This window comes from Carassius auratus, unplaced genomic scaffold (genome assembly GCF_003368295.1).
Source record: "Carassius auratus strain Wakin unplaced genomic scaffold, ASM336829v1 scaf_tig00022903, whole genome shotgun sequence".
NCBI classification, from domain to species: domain Eukaryota; kingdom Metazoa; phylum Chordata; class Actinopteri; order Cypriniformes; family Cyprinidae; genus Carassius; species Carassius auratus.
Genome location: NW_020525223.1, coordinates 43536 through 57337, shown reverse-complemented (window position 1 = coordinate 57337; position 13802 = coordinate 43536). Strand labels below are relative to the sequence as shown.

At 36.3% G+C, this 13802-nt stretch overlaps 1 protein-coding gene, 1 long non-coding RNA gene and 1 pseudogene across 2 annotated transcripts; 1 reads left to right on the top strand and 2 right to left on the bottom strand.

Moving 5' to 3' along the window:
- Positions 1-196: 196 nt before the first annotated feature.
- LOC113077608 (uncharacterized) lies at positions 197-1345 on the bottom strand. The gene is made up of 4 exons (XR_003281370.1): positions 959-1345; positions 778-876; positions 400-519; positions 197-301 (listed from the first exon to the last, which is right to left on the bottom strand). It is a non-coding gene; the product is annotated as an uncharacterized LOC113077608 (long non-coding RNA).
- A 382-nt stretch (positions 1346-1727) lies between these two features.
- LOC113077606 (lysM and putative peptidoglycan-binding domain-containing protein 1-like) overlaps positions 1728-13802 on the top strand; it is a 37610-nt pseudogene continuing 25535 nt past the window's right edge.
- On the bottom strand, positions 7233-13012 carry LOC113077607 (tumor necrosis factor, alpha-induced protein 8-like protein 2 B). Its single transcript, XM_026249914.1, has 3 exons — positions 12728-13012; positions 8410-8729; positions 7233-7846 (listed from the first exon to the last, which is right to left on the bottom strand). The coding sequence occupies exons 2-3, from the start codon at positions 8725-8727 to the stop codon at positions 7604-7606; spliced, it is 561 nt and encodes a 186-aa protein (XP_026105699.1). The 5' UTR covers positions 8728-8729; positions 12728-13012; the 3' UTR covers positions 7233-7603.

Here is a 13802-nt window from a genome sequence, read left to right as displayed (position 1 = left end):
TATAAAACAACCTCTGTTGGTTCAGAAATTGTTTAAACGAGACGGCAAGTACATAGTACTAATAGTTTGCAAAATTCAACAGCAAAAACTCTTTTCCAGAAAGAATGTCTTAAAGTTTTGACCTTATTGTATGTAAAGTAGGTCACAGAGATGATATATGGGAGCTGTGACTAGAGACAATATCATCAACTCGCATGCAGTTCAGTTTAAATGTATTGCATCTCTAATCTGTTTGAGGCTCACATTCAGTGCTGGATCCATTCTTCCTCTTCTTTGTCTCTCCTTTTTCTTTAGTCTGTCCCTGATGCATTACGAATGACATTGAACATAATGCATAAGGAAAATGAAAAAGATAAAAGAACAAAATGTCTACAGCCTTCAAATAAATATTTGTAGTACCTGTTGTACTAGTTGTTGCTATGGAGTCAATACTTCCTGTCCTCATGGACGTATGAGTTGATATTGTTGATTTGATCTTTTCTGTCTTCTAGGCCACATCCTAAAAATTCCAATCCTTCACTTCATGAATGTAGAAAACAAATACAATATATGAGCAAACATTTAAATAATCAATTAAACAAAAAGACAAAAAACAGCCTAGAGAGGACTATAAAAATTAATGTTATATGTGTATGTATTAAAATCTGAGAACACACTAAAAATCTAAAATAAATCCTTAAAAATCCATAAATCCTCCTATTCATTGATGATAAAATTTGGATGGATTTTTGAATTCTACTGGTTCATAAACTGGTTGAAGAAAATTTATTCAGTTACCTTTTGATCATCTTCTGATTTAACATCGTCTTGATGTCATCTCTTATCCATTTCATGTCACAGGTGATTCATTTTTTTTGCCATAAAACCATTTCATTCCTATAAACAGAGACCAAAGAGGACTTGAATCCTGAATGCTAGTTTATACAGAAGCTGAGTAAATCCAGAGGTAGAATTTCACCTTCGAGGTGTCTCATTCCCTCCCTGTGCACCATGAGCATATCAACAGTGTCAAACACAGGACTGTGAGAACACACACAAGGCAGCCGTGTCTACAGTGGGGGATAACACAGAGTAGCTTCATCATCTGGGATGAAGTTAGACAGAAGATCTGCAACGGGTCGTTTCTTGTAAGACGACGAGAGACAGAAAACAGTGAGAAAAGGGGAAAAGGGACTGTTGCATGTGTACAAGTACGTCAAAACATTACCTTATCTGTCTGCTTCCTGTTTTTGCTAGACCTTGAGTACATTAAGTTAACTTTGAGCATCACCCTCCCTTATGAAAGACATATTTTCAGTCCTATTCTTCCAAGGCAACTATTTCTTATTTCGCTTCCTGTTTTTGTCTCTGGAATTATGGGTAGTGGTCTCTGATTCGTGAACGTATCGAGTCAGTTCGTGAATGATTCTTTCGCAAATAGGACTGATCCCTTCAAGCTAAACCATTCTCTTTGTAATGAATGACTATCCGTCTCGAAATAAGTTGTATTCGAGTTTAAGGCATGTAAAACCTCAAGAAATAGGTGCAATTATTATTATTATTTTATTTTATTTTTTACCAATTCATTGTCCAAAAGAGTCGATTCGCTGGAGTGGGACTGGGACGTGGGAGGAACTTATTTAGTTGACGCCATGGCAACAGAGGCTAAGCTAATCTGTTAAGGTCTTGGGACAAATAACGTTAAGACTGTCTGAACTTAAAATGTAAAGGCTACCGGTAATATATTTCTATTATTTTTGTGGTTGATGTATTAGTTAATGTCTGAAATGTTCGTTTTTTGGGACACCATTGTTATTTAAGTGATTTACGTTAAGTTATCACTAGATAAAAATAAAACGTCTGTGTAGGACCGAATTATTATTAGTAGTTGTATTTACGTTACTGGTTAAGTGGCGTTAAAAAGCTTTATTTCGGTTTGTAATGTCGTAACCAGTCAATTCTAACAATTAAATCAGAGATAGGTTGTTTATTGCTGCAGACTATTTCTTCATTTAAATTGACTGATGGCATAAGTGCATGTTATGTTCAGTCCTGCTGTCTTGCATTCAGTAGCCTCAGATGGTCAGCTGCAGTTCATCATAAGTCATTATTAAAATAAACAAACGCTGGAGCTCGGGTCATGTCCTCCGATCACTCCGCGTCACTGGCCGGTACTCACGGCCTCCTCCGCGGCCAGCGCACCCGGTCCTACGATAGCCTCGTGTCCTCTTCATTATCACCCGTTAGACAAAGGCGAATTAAACATAAAGTCCAGGACTTTGCAAGGACTGTCATTGAAATATGGCGTGTCTGTAAGTAAACAGAAAGCATGCATTTTAGGAATTTGCCCTTTTAAATTTTTAGTTGGGTGCATTTACATAGTTTTCAACATTAATGTACTTTAAACGTATTTTTCTGTCTTTACAGATGGAGCAAATAAAAAGGGCAAACAGACTGTACACAAATGATTCAATATTCCTGAAGGAGTCCCTCTTCATCCCCGTCTTGATGGAGTCTGTGTCATTCACAAATGGAGTGGAGTTGACCGAAGATGAGACAAGTCCAGCACAGATACACACAGAGATTTCTAATGAGATCCCCAAAAGCCAAACAGACTCTAGATGTGAAGCGAATGCTGATCTGTCACCAGTGGAGTACCTGAAAAAGATAGACGGCTTCATCAATCAGTCCAAACAAGCAGCTGTGAAGACCTGCCACGAGGGAGAGAAACAGTAAGTTGTCAGAAGAGACAGAGTTCACTTATTCCATATTGTTTTGTTTGCTGTCAGCTGAGTCGTTCAGCAAGTATGAGCTCAATGGAAGAATCATATGACTTGGGGTTCTAATGAACATGAGCTGACACATCATTACACCTATAGAGAGAGAGAAAAAAGTCCAATTTAAGGCACATTCACACCAAGGACGATACTACAACGATTAAGACATAGTCCTAAACTGAGAGTCCTCACCTCAACCAAACCGATAACAGCAGAGAGGAACAATATTTTTTTCCAACTGATGAACAATAAAAACTTCAGAATCCATCCTGCTTTAAAGAGGTTGAACATTTAAAAGGCCATAACGTAACATAACTGCACTGTGTCCTTGTAATAAATAGAATGTTGTTATGTGCTAGTGGACGCTAATATAGCTATTGTTAAAGTTATCTTTATAGCAGGGTGTCAGAACTACAGCCTGTGGGCCAGTTGCAGCCTGTGGATCAATGGCATTATACTTTTTACATCCGCTGACTGATCACGTGACTATTAAACAGTGCTGTGAGAAACATTCAAGTTTGGCGCAGAGGTCAGTGATACAAACCACAAATTTCATGATAAGTTAAACTAGTTTAAAGCCAGATGAAACCACTTTGGCATTCTCAACAACACTGATGCGGAAATAACTAAATGCCTTAAAACTATTCTAAATACCTTAGCAACTGTTCATTTTTACCATGGTGGTGCAATGTATAACTTACTAGATCAGTAAGAATATTCACATTTTATCGTTTAAAAATTACGTTTTACTTTTTTTTTTACAGATCTGAAAAAAAATCTGCATTCTCAACTCAACTTAAGCTACTGTCCAAGAGACAAAACATGTAATCTTATTAATATTGCTGTTGCCACTAGTCTCAAATGTTGGTCAGGAGCCCTGTATACTGAATATGCCCTGTATGTGTGTAATGGAGCCCTGCTTTATAGTTATCATTCTTGGTGTGGATGCCAGTTTAGCTAGAAACCATTCATAATCAGAAATTGCTAATGAATCTTACAAATATTTACTAAGAAATGGCAAGTAACACATTTAATTAAGAAGAACTGATGTCGTATTTTCTTTTTAAAAAAACCCTCCATTAATCTTTGTTTTATTCACAACTTAAAAAAAAATTACGGTGAACAAACCTATGTGGAAATCCATTATCCACCTATAAGGAATTCATTTCAAAAGCTATTTTCATACTATAGCAGAACATTTCCTGCAATGAAATCACTTTTTACATTTAAAGGTTTTCATCTATGGAGCAGCTCCATCACAGCAATCTGACATCTGACAGAGCATCCTCCCAGCATGCCGTTTTGGGAGCTGTTCCCATTACAATCACCAGACGGACCAGGAATCTGAGGGATAGGGAGGATGAGATCTTCCAGCTCTGATGTAGGCATTTATTAGGACTCTTCTGACTGTTTTCTGTGTTATTTGTACAAATTACACAAATTACACCGGCAAATCAAATGCCAAATTGATTGTTTTAGAAGGCTCCCTATTTGGGTTTCATGCCTTTTCCAGAGATTGCTGGAGTGATTTGCAATAGTGTTTTTCATAAAACTACTACCAGCTTTAGACATGAACACATATTAGCACAGTAAAAGCACTGTAGTTTGATGCCTAAAAGTAATAATGTGAAATATAATTTTTTTTATGAGCTTAACATATTAATAATGGACAGTTTTGTGTGTGAAATAGATGACCACATTTCTAGCTTGAAAAAAAGAATGCACTTGCTAATTGATACTGAATTTAAAACTCCCTCACAAATGCTTTGGGAATGTGCCACTGGACATCTTTCAGATGCAATAGTTTTGCACTGCAGTCACATGCTTGGTTTGCTGTTTTTTTTTTTTCTGTTCAATTTACATGGTGCTAAAGTGTCTAATGCCCTTTGTGGTTACCAAAACATGATAAAAACTTTGTTCATTTCCTGGACTGGTTTTTGGTGTTGCATTTGTGAACTCTAAATGATCAACACTCCACGATAAATTAATGCAGTATGAAACGCTCCGATTAAATGCCATAAACACATACAGATCTTAGTCTTTTAACTTTGAAATCTTGTTATAACATTACACAAAATGTCACAATCGAAATGCACCAGTATTCCTTCTACCATATGCATTTCTAACCTGGAATTAATTAATTGCATGTTTAAACAAGGCATTAGGGTGTGTATTATGAGTGTAAAAGTTCTCCAGACAACAAAATATAAGCATTTAGTTTCTTGTCATCAGTAAAAATTCTTTATAGACATAAAATGTTATGTAAGGTTAGCTCAGTGCAAATAGATGGCTTACAGTAAAATCGGTAATATTATGTAAAATTACAAATGTAATACTATCTGCGCTGCTTTGTAAATATCTGTGCTGCTTTGTTTTTGTGGAAACCAGAATACATTTTTCAACATGTAATTCAAAGATTAACAGAAGAGTATTTATTAGAAATAAACGTTTGTATCATTTTTTTTGTCAATTTAACGCATCCCTACTGAAAGTTTTAAAAAACTAATCTTACTGATCTCAAAATTTTAAACATTAGTGTGTTTCAACTTGCAACACAGTATGCAAATTACTTTAGCAAAAGCGAGGGCTTTTGTTTTAGAGAAATTGTTTTGGTGGTTGTTCCCTTTTAGAACACAGCCGATCCCCCTCAGGGCTGTTCATGTCAAAATATAATTGTTGACTGTGTAGTGCCAAGCTTTGATTTGTACTGTATCTTAGCCATAAGGGTAACACTACAGTAGATGGCAGCGTGAATAGAATGTCTTTCTAAATGTGTTTGTGTGTTCTGGTTTTTGTTATTTTGTTGTCCTGGGACGTACAGTATTGTTCAAAATAATAGCAGTACAATGTGACTAACCAGAATAATCAAGGTTTTTAGTATATTTTTATTGCTACGTGGCAAACAAGTTACCAGTAGGTTCAGTAGATTGTCAGAAAACAAACAAGACCCAGCATTCATGATATGCACGCTCTTAAGGCTGTGCAATTGGGCAATTAGTTGAAAGGGGTGTGTTCAAAAAAATAGCAGTGTCTACCTTTGACTGTACAAACTCAAAACTATTTTGTACAAACATTTTTTTTTTCTGGGATTTAGCAATCCTGTGAATCACTAAACTAATATTTAGTTGTATGACCACAGTTTTTTTAAAACTGCTTGACATCTGGGTGGCATGGAGTCAACCAACTTGTGGCACCTCTCAGCTGTTATTCCACTCCATGATTCTTTAACAACATTCCACAATTCATTCACATTTCTTGGTTTTGCTTCAGAAACAGCATTTTTGATATCACCCCACAAGTTCTCAATTTGATTAAGGTCTGGAGATTGGGCTGGCCACTCCATAACATTAATTTTGTTGGTTTGGAACCAAGACTTTGCCCGTTTACTAGTGTGTTTTGGGTCATTGTCTTGTTGAAACAACCATTTCAAGGGCATGTCCTCTTCAGCATAGGGCAACATGACCTCTTCAAGTATTTTAACATATGCAAACTGATCCATGATCCCTGGTATGCGATAAATAGGCCCAACACCATAGTAGGAGAAACATGCCCATATCATGATGCTTGCACCTCCATGCTTCACTGTCTTCACTGTGTACTGTGGCTTGAATTCAGAGTTTGGGGGTCGTCTCACAAACTGCCTGTGGCCCTTGGACCCAAAAAGAACAATTTTACTCTCATCAGTCCACAAAATGTTCCTCCATTTCTCTTTAGGCCAGTTGATGTGTTCTTTGGCAAATTGTAACCTCTTCTGCACATGCCTTTTTTTTAACAGAGGGACTTTGCGGGGGATTCTTGAAAATAGATTAGCTTCACACAGACGTCTTCTAACTGTCACAGTACTTACAGGTAACTCCAGACTGTCTTTGATCATCCTGTAGGTTATCATTGGCTGAGCCTTTGCCATTCTGGTTATTCTTCTATCCATTTTGATGGTTGTCTTCCGTTTTCTTCCACGTCTCTCTGGTTTTGCTCTCCATTTTAAGGCATTGGAGATCATTTTAGCTGAACAGCCTATCATTTTTTGCACCTCTTTATAGGTTTTCCCCTCTCTAATCAACTTTTTAATCAAAGTACGCTGTTCTTCTGAACAATGTCTTGAACGACCCATTTTCCTCAGCTTTCAAATGCATGTTCAACAAGTGTTGGCTTCATCCTTAAATAGGGGCCACCTGATTCACACCTGTTTCTTCACAAAATTGATGACCTCAGTGATTGAATGCCACACTGCTATTTTTTTGAACACACCCCTTTCAACTAATTCAACTAATTGCCCAATTGCACAGCCTTAAGAGCGTGCATATCATGAATGCTGGGTCTCATTTGTTTTCTGAGAATCTACTGAACCTACTGGTAACTTGTTTGCCACGTAACAATAAAAAAATATACGAAAAACCTTGATTATTCTGGTTAGTCACATTGTACTGCTATTATTTTGAACAATACTGTAAATAATCAGCTCCAAAATATTAACAGTTTTGAACAATACAATTTTCTGCTTTAGTTTACAGCAGAGTAGCTGAACCCCAGTGGTTTAGACGTCATTAAAAAAAAAGTAGTCTTGAAAACCTCTATCCAACGCAGCTGGAGTCTCAGAGCTTTAAAAAATTGTTCAGATGGTACATTTGATCTGAGCTCACTTAGGTAGTAACAGTGGCTGTGTTAACACTATCAGGCCAATGACTGATCTTATATTCATTAATAGCACAGCAACACTATTTCAGGGGTTGGACTGAAGTGTGACACCATCAGTCAGTCACTTTTTTGCTTCTTTGGTTGCATTGTACGCAGTCTGAGATAACGGGTGGTTGCCAATCCTGTAAAAGTCTTTCAATGCTTTGCCATCCTCATAACGTCCCGTCCTCCAGCAATTTGTTAAGCCCGTTGCAGATTTTGGTGAGGTGGGGTTTGAGAGGCCCGGATGGGTTGTAAAGCTCGGTGAGGAGCTCAGGGTCAGCGTAATGGTTAAAGACGTGGTTGATGCGTCCGTGGGATTTTGCTGTGAGGTGAGTGTTTACAAGCTTCAGAAGCATGTCTCTACTTTCTTTCAGGATCTCTGACATAACCGCTTTGTCAAAGGTGAAATCTACCTGGAAAGGGAAAGAAGAGACAGGTTTGGTTACAAATAAGACTTTGTTCAGAACCACACCACCTGCTTTGTAGAAAGCTAGAAGCAGTTAATGCCTCTAAATGATCAGTTGACAAATAATTAACAAATAAATCGATTGCGATTTTGTAAAGGAAAAGTATCGAAGTGTCAAAGAAATGCTAACATGAATGCTTCAAAAAATACTTAGTTTACATTCATTGATACAATAACAAAATAATTAAAAGTTATATTAGTAAAACCACTGAAAGGAATGTTTTACATAATATGACTAAAAATGGCAAATATATTATTTATTAGTATTATATTTTCCATTATATATTTTTTGTCATTGTATTTTTTTAGTATTTTATATTTTTTATATTCTGACAAATGTGACTGAAAAATGTTTTTGTGCAATATGTATTTTATTTTATTTTATTTTTGTAATTTCCTGGATGCTGTCAGTGTTCAAAGTATGTGAATTATACTGTATACTTTTTTTACGTTATAGAACATAAACTCAGCAAATACTGCTTAAAGGTGTGAGAAGCATGTATTGCGTACCTCGTTGAAGCTGATGGCCGTCATGGCTCCCTGGTGCAGTTTCTTTTGGAAATCCTGGGCCATCTTTAGCTCCTCATCATTGAATCGATTGTGCTTGAAAAGGACAGCTATCTTCACCACTACTTTAATGAGGTCTTTCACCACTTTCTGGGCCTCTGAGCGGTTCCCAGTGTACTCCTTTGACACACGGTAAAGCTCATCTAGAATCTCGCTGCTGGTTTCATCGATGAACATCTGCACTGTAGTCTTGTTGGCCATTTGGCTCAGCATCTTTTTCTGGGCCTTGAGCACCATGTCCTTGGAGCTGAACGCCTCCATGTCTTAGAAAGGGGAAAGATCAATAGTAATTCAAGATGCTGAATATTTGTATTTATTTTTCGTTAGTAATACAGTGTGTTTTAAGTTAGCATAACCCCTCAGTAACTTAAAAGTATATAAAAAAATATATATACTAAAGATATGTCATTTAAAATGGCATATGCATATGATCTATGACATGTTTTGGTATTGTTTATGAAATATCCTTATGACTAATTGTGCATTTTCCCTTGTATTTTAATTCTGGTTGTGGATTGTCAGAGCTGGGGAAGTCCCCTTACAGTCTTACTTTAACCAGTTGTACATCAGGGAAAGCTCATGCCATTTAGGACCTCATCATTGCCCACACATCTCATAAACAACACTAATTGTTGTCAAGATGATGTGTCATCATATCCACCCTTCTCAGTGCTGCTCAGTGACATCCAAACATCTGTGATCAGTGTGTCTATATAACATTCAGTATTTTACCTAGTTTAAAGGAATAGTTCACCCAAAAATAGAATTTTAACTTCTGATGTAATCACCCTCAGGATATCTAAGATGTAGAATTTTTTTTTTCTTTTTTTTTGGAAATTTCCCCATTAAATTAAACAGCATATGGTGGTTAGGTATGTTTTGAAGCATGGCTGCTGGTTTGATCTGGTCCTTAGCTGGTTATGAGCTGGTCATATGCTGGACCTAAGCAACTAACTCCTGCTCAAGACCAGCTCAAACCAGCATCCTTGCTTCAAAACATAACCACTGACCTGATACCTGAGCTTATGCTGTTTTTTTTCAGCAGGGTTGTTCCTCCATCAGAACAGATATGGGGAAATTTAGCATTACATCACTTGCTCATCAGTGGATGCTCTGCAGTGAATGGGTGCAGTCAGAATTAGCTAAAAGAAATAGCTAAAATAATAATAGTTAAGTAATCCACATGGCTCCAGTCCATCAGTCCAACAAAAAATCTTGTCTGCTCACCAAAAAAATCAACCGATATATTTATTTCCTGATTCAGACAATACATAATTTTACTGGAGAAACCAATACTATGGATAAAGGACTTGTATTTTAGCTGAAAGCAATGGTTTGAATTTAAAAAGTATTTTCATGCAAATTCCTTTCAACTTCACAAGACTTAAACTTTTTTTTTTTGTAGAATAATTAAATGCAATGCTATTAGTTGAACTATGATTTGCATGCACATCCTGTATGCATTTAGGTTGTAGTCTCTGATGTCCAACACAGCATAGTTTAGCATTGCTTAACAGAGCGTATAGTCAGGAGAACGTGCAAAGACATGTATGAAAAAAAGAAATTCACTGCATAGTACTTACAAGTCCCCACATGAATCTGAAGATTGAACCATGATACAGGCATCTGTGTGCTTAGACATTTCTTCAGTGTATTGGTGCAATTTTTGAGGTCTTGCATATCTCCTTCATCAGATATTCTTGTCATTAGTGGTGATCTTTTTGTGCTGCATTTATTAAAAATCCTGTACTCTATAACTAATGCAATAACTGCAAAGTATATTAATGTCCAAATGACCTGCACTGTGTTTTTTAAAATGAATCAAGACAAGCCAAAAGTGATGTCATATCTCAGTGCTGCTATCAGCTTTTAAAATGAACCAACCTGATTACATTTTAATGCAGTTTAAGTACATTAGTACAGTCATTACATTCTGTGACATGGAACATCAAAACAACTATATTAATACTCATTTGAACAAATCTGCATGTTGTACACTTCTGTTAAACTGCGAAAGCAACATAATCCTAAGGTTTAACACAGCTTCTCCTTTATGAATCTAAACAGAGCAAAACTGATCTGGTGTTAAATGTTTCACTATATGTGGCTATTTAGATGCAAGTTTATTTTTTATAGAAAATAAATCTAAAATTTGTTTGGAATATATGGTTTCTTAAAACATCTGTTCTTAAACATCTGATTAAATCAGGCTTATGCTGGGCTTTTTCTTGTTTCTTGTTTTCTTAACAATTAAGTTTCTATTAAGTTTTCTCAAAACAAACTCTAATATAATATATAATATTATTTATTTTTTAAATAAGAAAACTGTTTATAAAACACTATTTAATAGAGTAAATGGTTAGCATTTTAATATTTGATTAAAATACATTAATACAATTAAATTATTATTTATTAGTAAAATTATAAATTAAATTATTTTAATGCAAATCGTTGTGCTCATGGATTTCTTCAGGGCCATACTGATTTCATTCATACCTGTCAAGACGAGATGAGCAAATTTACATTCATTTGATTATGACTTCTAACTTCTTAAAAAAACATCCGAGGCAATCTAAAGTCAAGCTTATTAATTAATTTGAAACCTTTTCACTTAGAATTAGCTGAAATGGCCATCTGTATCCCTCCTCATTGAAAGGTTTGTCACAGACAAATAAATATTTAGCATTCCTCAGATGACTTCAGCAAAAGCCTGAGGCTCTATGTGTGTGTAAATCCCAGAGGATTTACAGGATATGAAGAATCATGTTGTTTCTCCATCCTAAAGACCACTGTAGTCACCCTGTCATTACAAAGCAGCAACTCACAGCACAAACCCGTCTGACGGCACAGAAGAGACAGGTCAAAACCTGTTGCACAGGATTTGCCAGCCCACTGTTTTTTTCTTTTTAATTCAGAATGGTCAAACGTGACTTTTATGATAAATGTATATAAAATGAGAGTGTGGGAGTGGGAGCAATTTTTTTCTGAATGGCTCTAAATTAAAGTGATAGACTAAGACTAAGATACAAAGTGTCAGCTGGTCTCTTAGTGTCCAAACCCCATCTAAAACTAGCCTGGCAAACCAGTTATGATCAAGTTTTCAGCAGCGAGAACACATCCTAGACTATCTTTAGACAGCCATGTATTTCCAAAAAACCCCCAAATCTTTTATTTAAGCTTGTTGACTGAAGTGTGCCAGGTTAAGCTAGTTTAGAAGCCTGATAGGACATTAGACCACATAGACCAGCATACAAACACAACGCATGCTGGGCTTTTCAATCTGGCTTTCTCTAATAACAGGCTTTAATCATCATTGCTAAAAGAAAATCATTAAAGAATCATGCCTTAATGTGTCTGCCCAAAGTTTAAATCATTCCTATGCTCATCTACACAAACGTGTGTTTGGTGCTCGTTCTCAGTGTACCATGTGTTTCCTCATCACTATCTCCCCGCTGCACCTGAATAGTGAGGTCTGAGTATGTGATGATGTCACGTATTGTGCAAAACTCTCCTTATTACTCAATACTGCCTGTTTTATCACTGCTTATTTACTGCCATTTTCATTCTTTTCATGTGGTAAAAGTACAGTGTTGTTTTCTTTGTAAAATTAGCATGTGTGTGACTCATATGCATGTGTTTGACTCTCACTCAGCCGGAGAAGTTGTTTTTTTAATATGACCAAACAATGTTTAAACCTGACTATAAAGGAAGTGAAACTCTGGGCTGTTAGGCACAGCTTTTCCCCCGTTTTCGGTTAAACCCCAGACAGCTAATTTTTTCTGACACACGCTGCTACAAAAAGGTTTACATTAACTATCCAAAGCCTGATTTTACAGAGTTTAGGACATGGTTATGAGACATCACACTCTTTATTTCAGTAGAAGGTGTGTTTTCTTCACATTGCTGGCTTATAAAGGAAGACTGGACACTGTTTTGTTTAGAAAAGGTCCACCGGATGGAACAGAAACTATCCCAGTGTGTTTTAGATGTTTAACATGGGAGTGGTTGAACAGAAAACAAGTTTAATTATACTTGACATTATTGCCTACAAACCTCCATATTTCTTAAGCATACACTAATAAACGAAACAAATCCATAAAATTAAACTTTCACTTGTTATTAAATCAGAATGCTGGCATATTTTTTTAATTATTTAGTTTGCTTTAATCCACTAAAGTAACATCATCGCATGTGGACATGATCACAGCGCTCTCTGAGATGATGGAGGAGAGGGCAGAAGTCAAGACCAAGACAAACTCACCTGGCTTTTCTCTTGTTCACTCTCCCTCTTCTGTTCAGTCGCTCTGTCCTCCCTCTGCGCTCAGATCAGGTTGAAATCCAGCGTGAGAGTGATGAAAAAATCTCCTCAGACAGGTGAAATCAAAGAAAACTACTCCACAAACTCGGTCTTGTGCTCACACCACTGTAACAAGATAATTTGTCTTGTACTTCCTTGAGGGACTAAATGTATAAGACACACCCCTGAGTGCCCCCCCTCTCTCATCTATCTCTCTCTCCACCCTGTCAGTGTGTTAGTTGCTGACATGGTGTGTCTGCTTGCCCAAACAAGTGCAACCCTTATAAAGAATTCAGCAGTAATCCTGGATGTGGCACAGTGAAAAAGGAGGTTTTAGTCTCTTTGTGATCTTGTATGCAGCCACTGTCATCCTTGACACTGCTATGTTTCTCACTTAACTGTGTTTTTTATAAAAAAAAATAAAAAATACTTATCACTATATATATAGTGTTGTTGTTGCTGCTGCTGCTGCTTTCTGATCAGTGTTTCCATCTCTTCCTGCTTACAAAACCATGCATTCATTTTCAGTTCAATAATATTCTCACTTTGCATGGCTAGGACAGCTATTTGTTTACCCATCAAAAAACATACAGACATTTTATTGATTTTATGCAAATTGGATTACTGAATTGCTTTGCTTACAACTGCATAGTTCACAGATTTTTAGTTTGATATGTATTTACGATTTTTACTTTTAGCAAGATTCAGCTCTTTTTCTTTATATTATGAAGTTATTATAAACTATAAACTCAGTGCTGCTATCAGCTTTTAAAATGAACCAACCTGATTACATTTTAATGCAGTTTAAGTACATTAGTACAGTCATTACATTCTGTGACATGGAACATCAAAACAACTATACTAATACTCATTTGAACAAATCTGCATGTTGTACACTTCTGTTAAACTGCGAAAGCAACATAATCCTAAGGTTTAACACAGCTTCTCCTTTATGAATCTAAACAGAGCAAAACTGATCTGGTGTTAAATGTTTCACTATATGTGGCTATTTAGATGCAAGATTATTTTTAATAGAAAA

What these genes read in the sequence shown, in the direction of transcription:
- LOC113077607 (XM_026249914.1), bottom strand. Translation starts at nt 8,727, where the DNA reads ATGGAGGCGTTCAGCTCCAAGGACATGGTGCTCAAGGCCCAGAAAAAG. An exon ending in CGGCCATCAGCTTCAACGAG is followed by an intron (nt 7,847 to 8,409) that starts GTACGCAATACA and finishes TTCCCTTTCCAG; the next exon opens with GTAGATTTCACCTTTGACAA.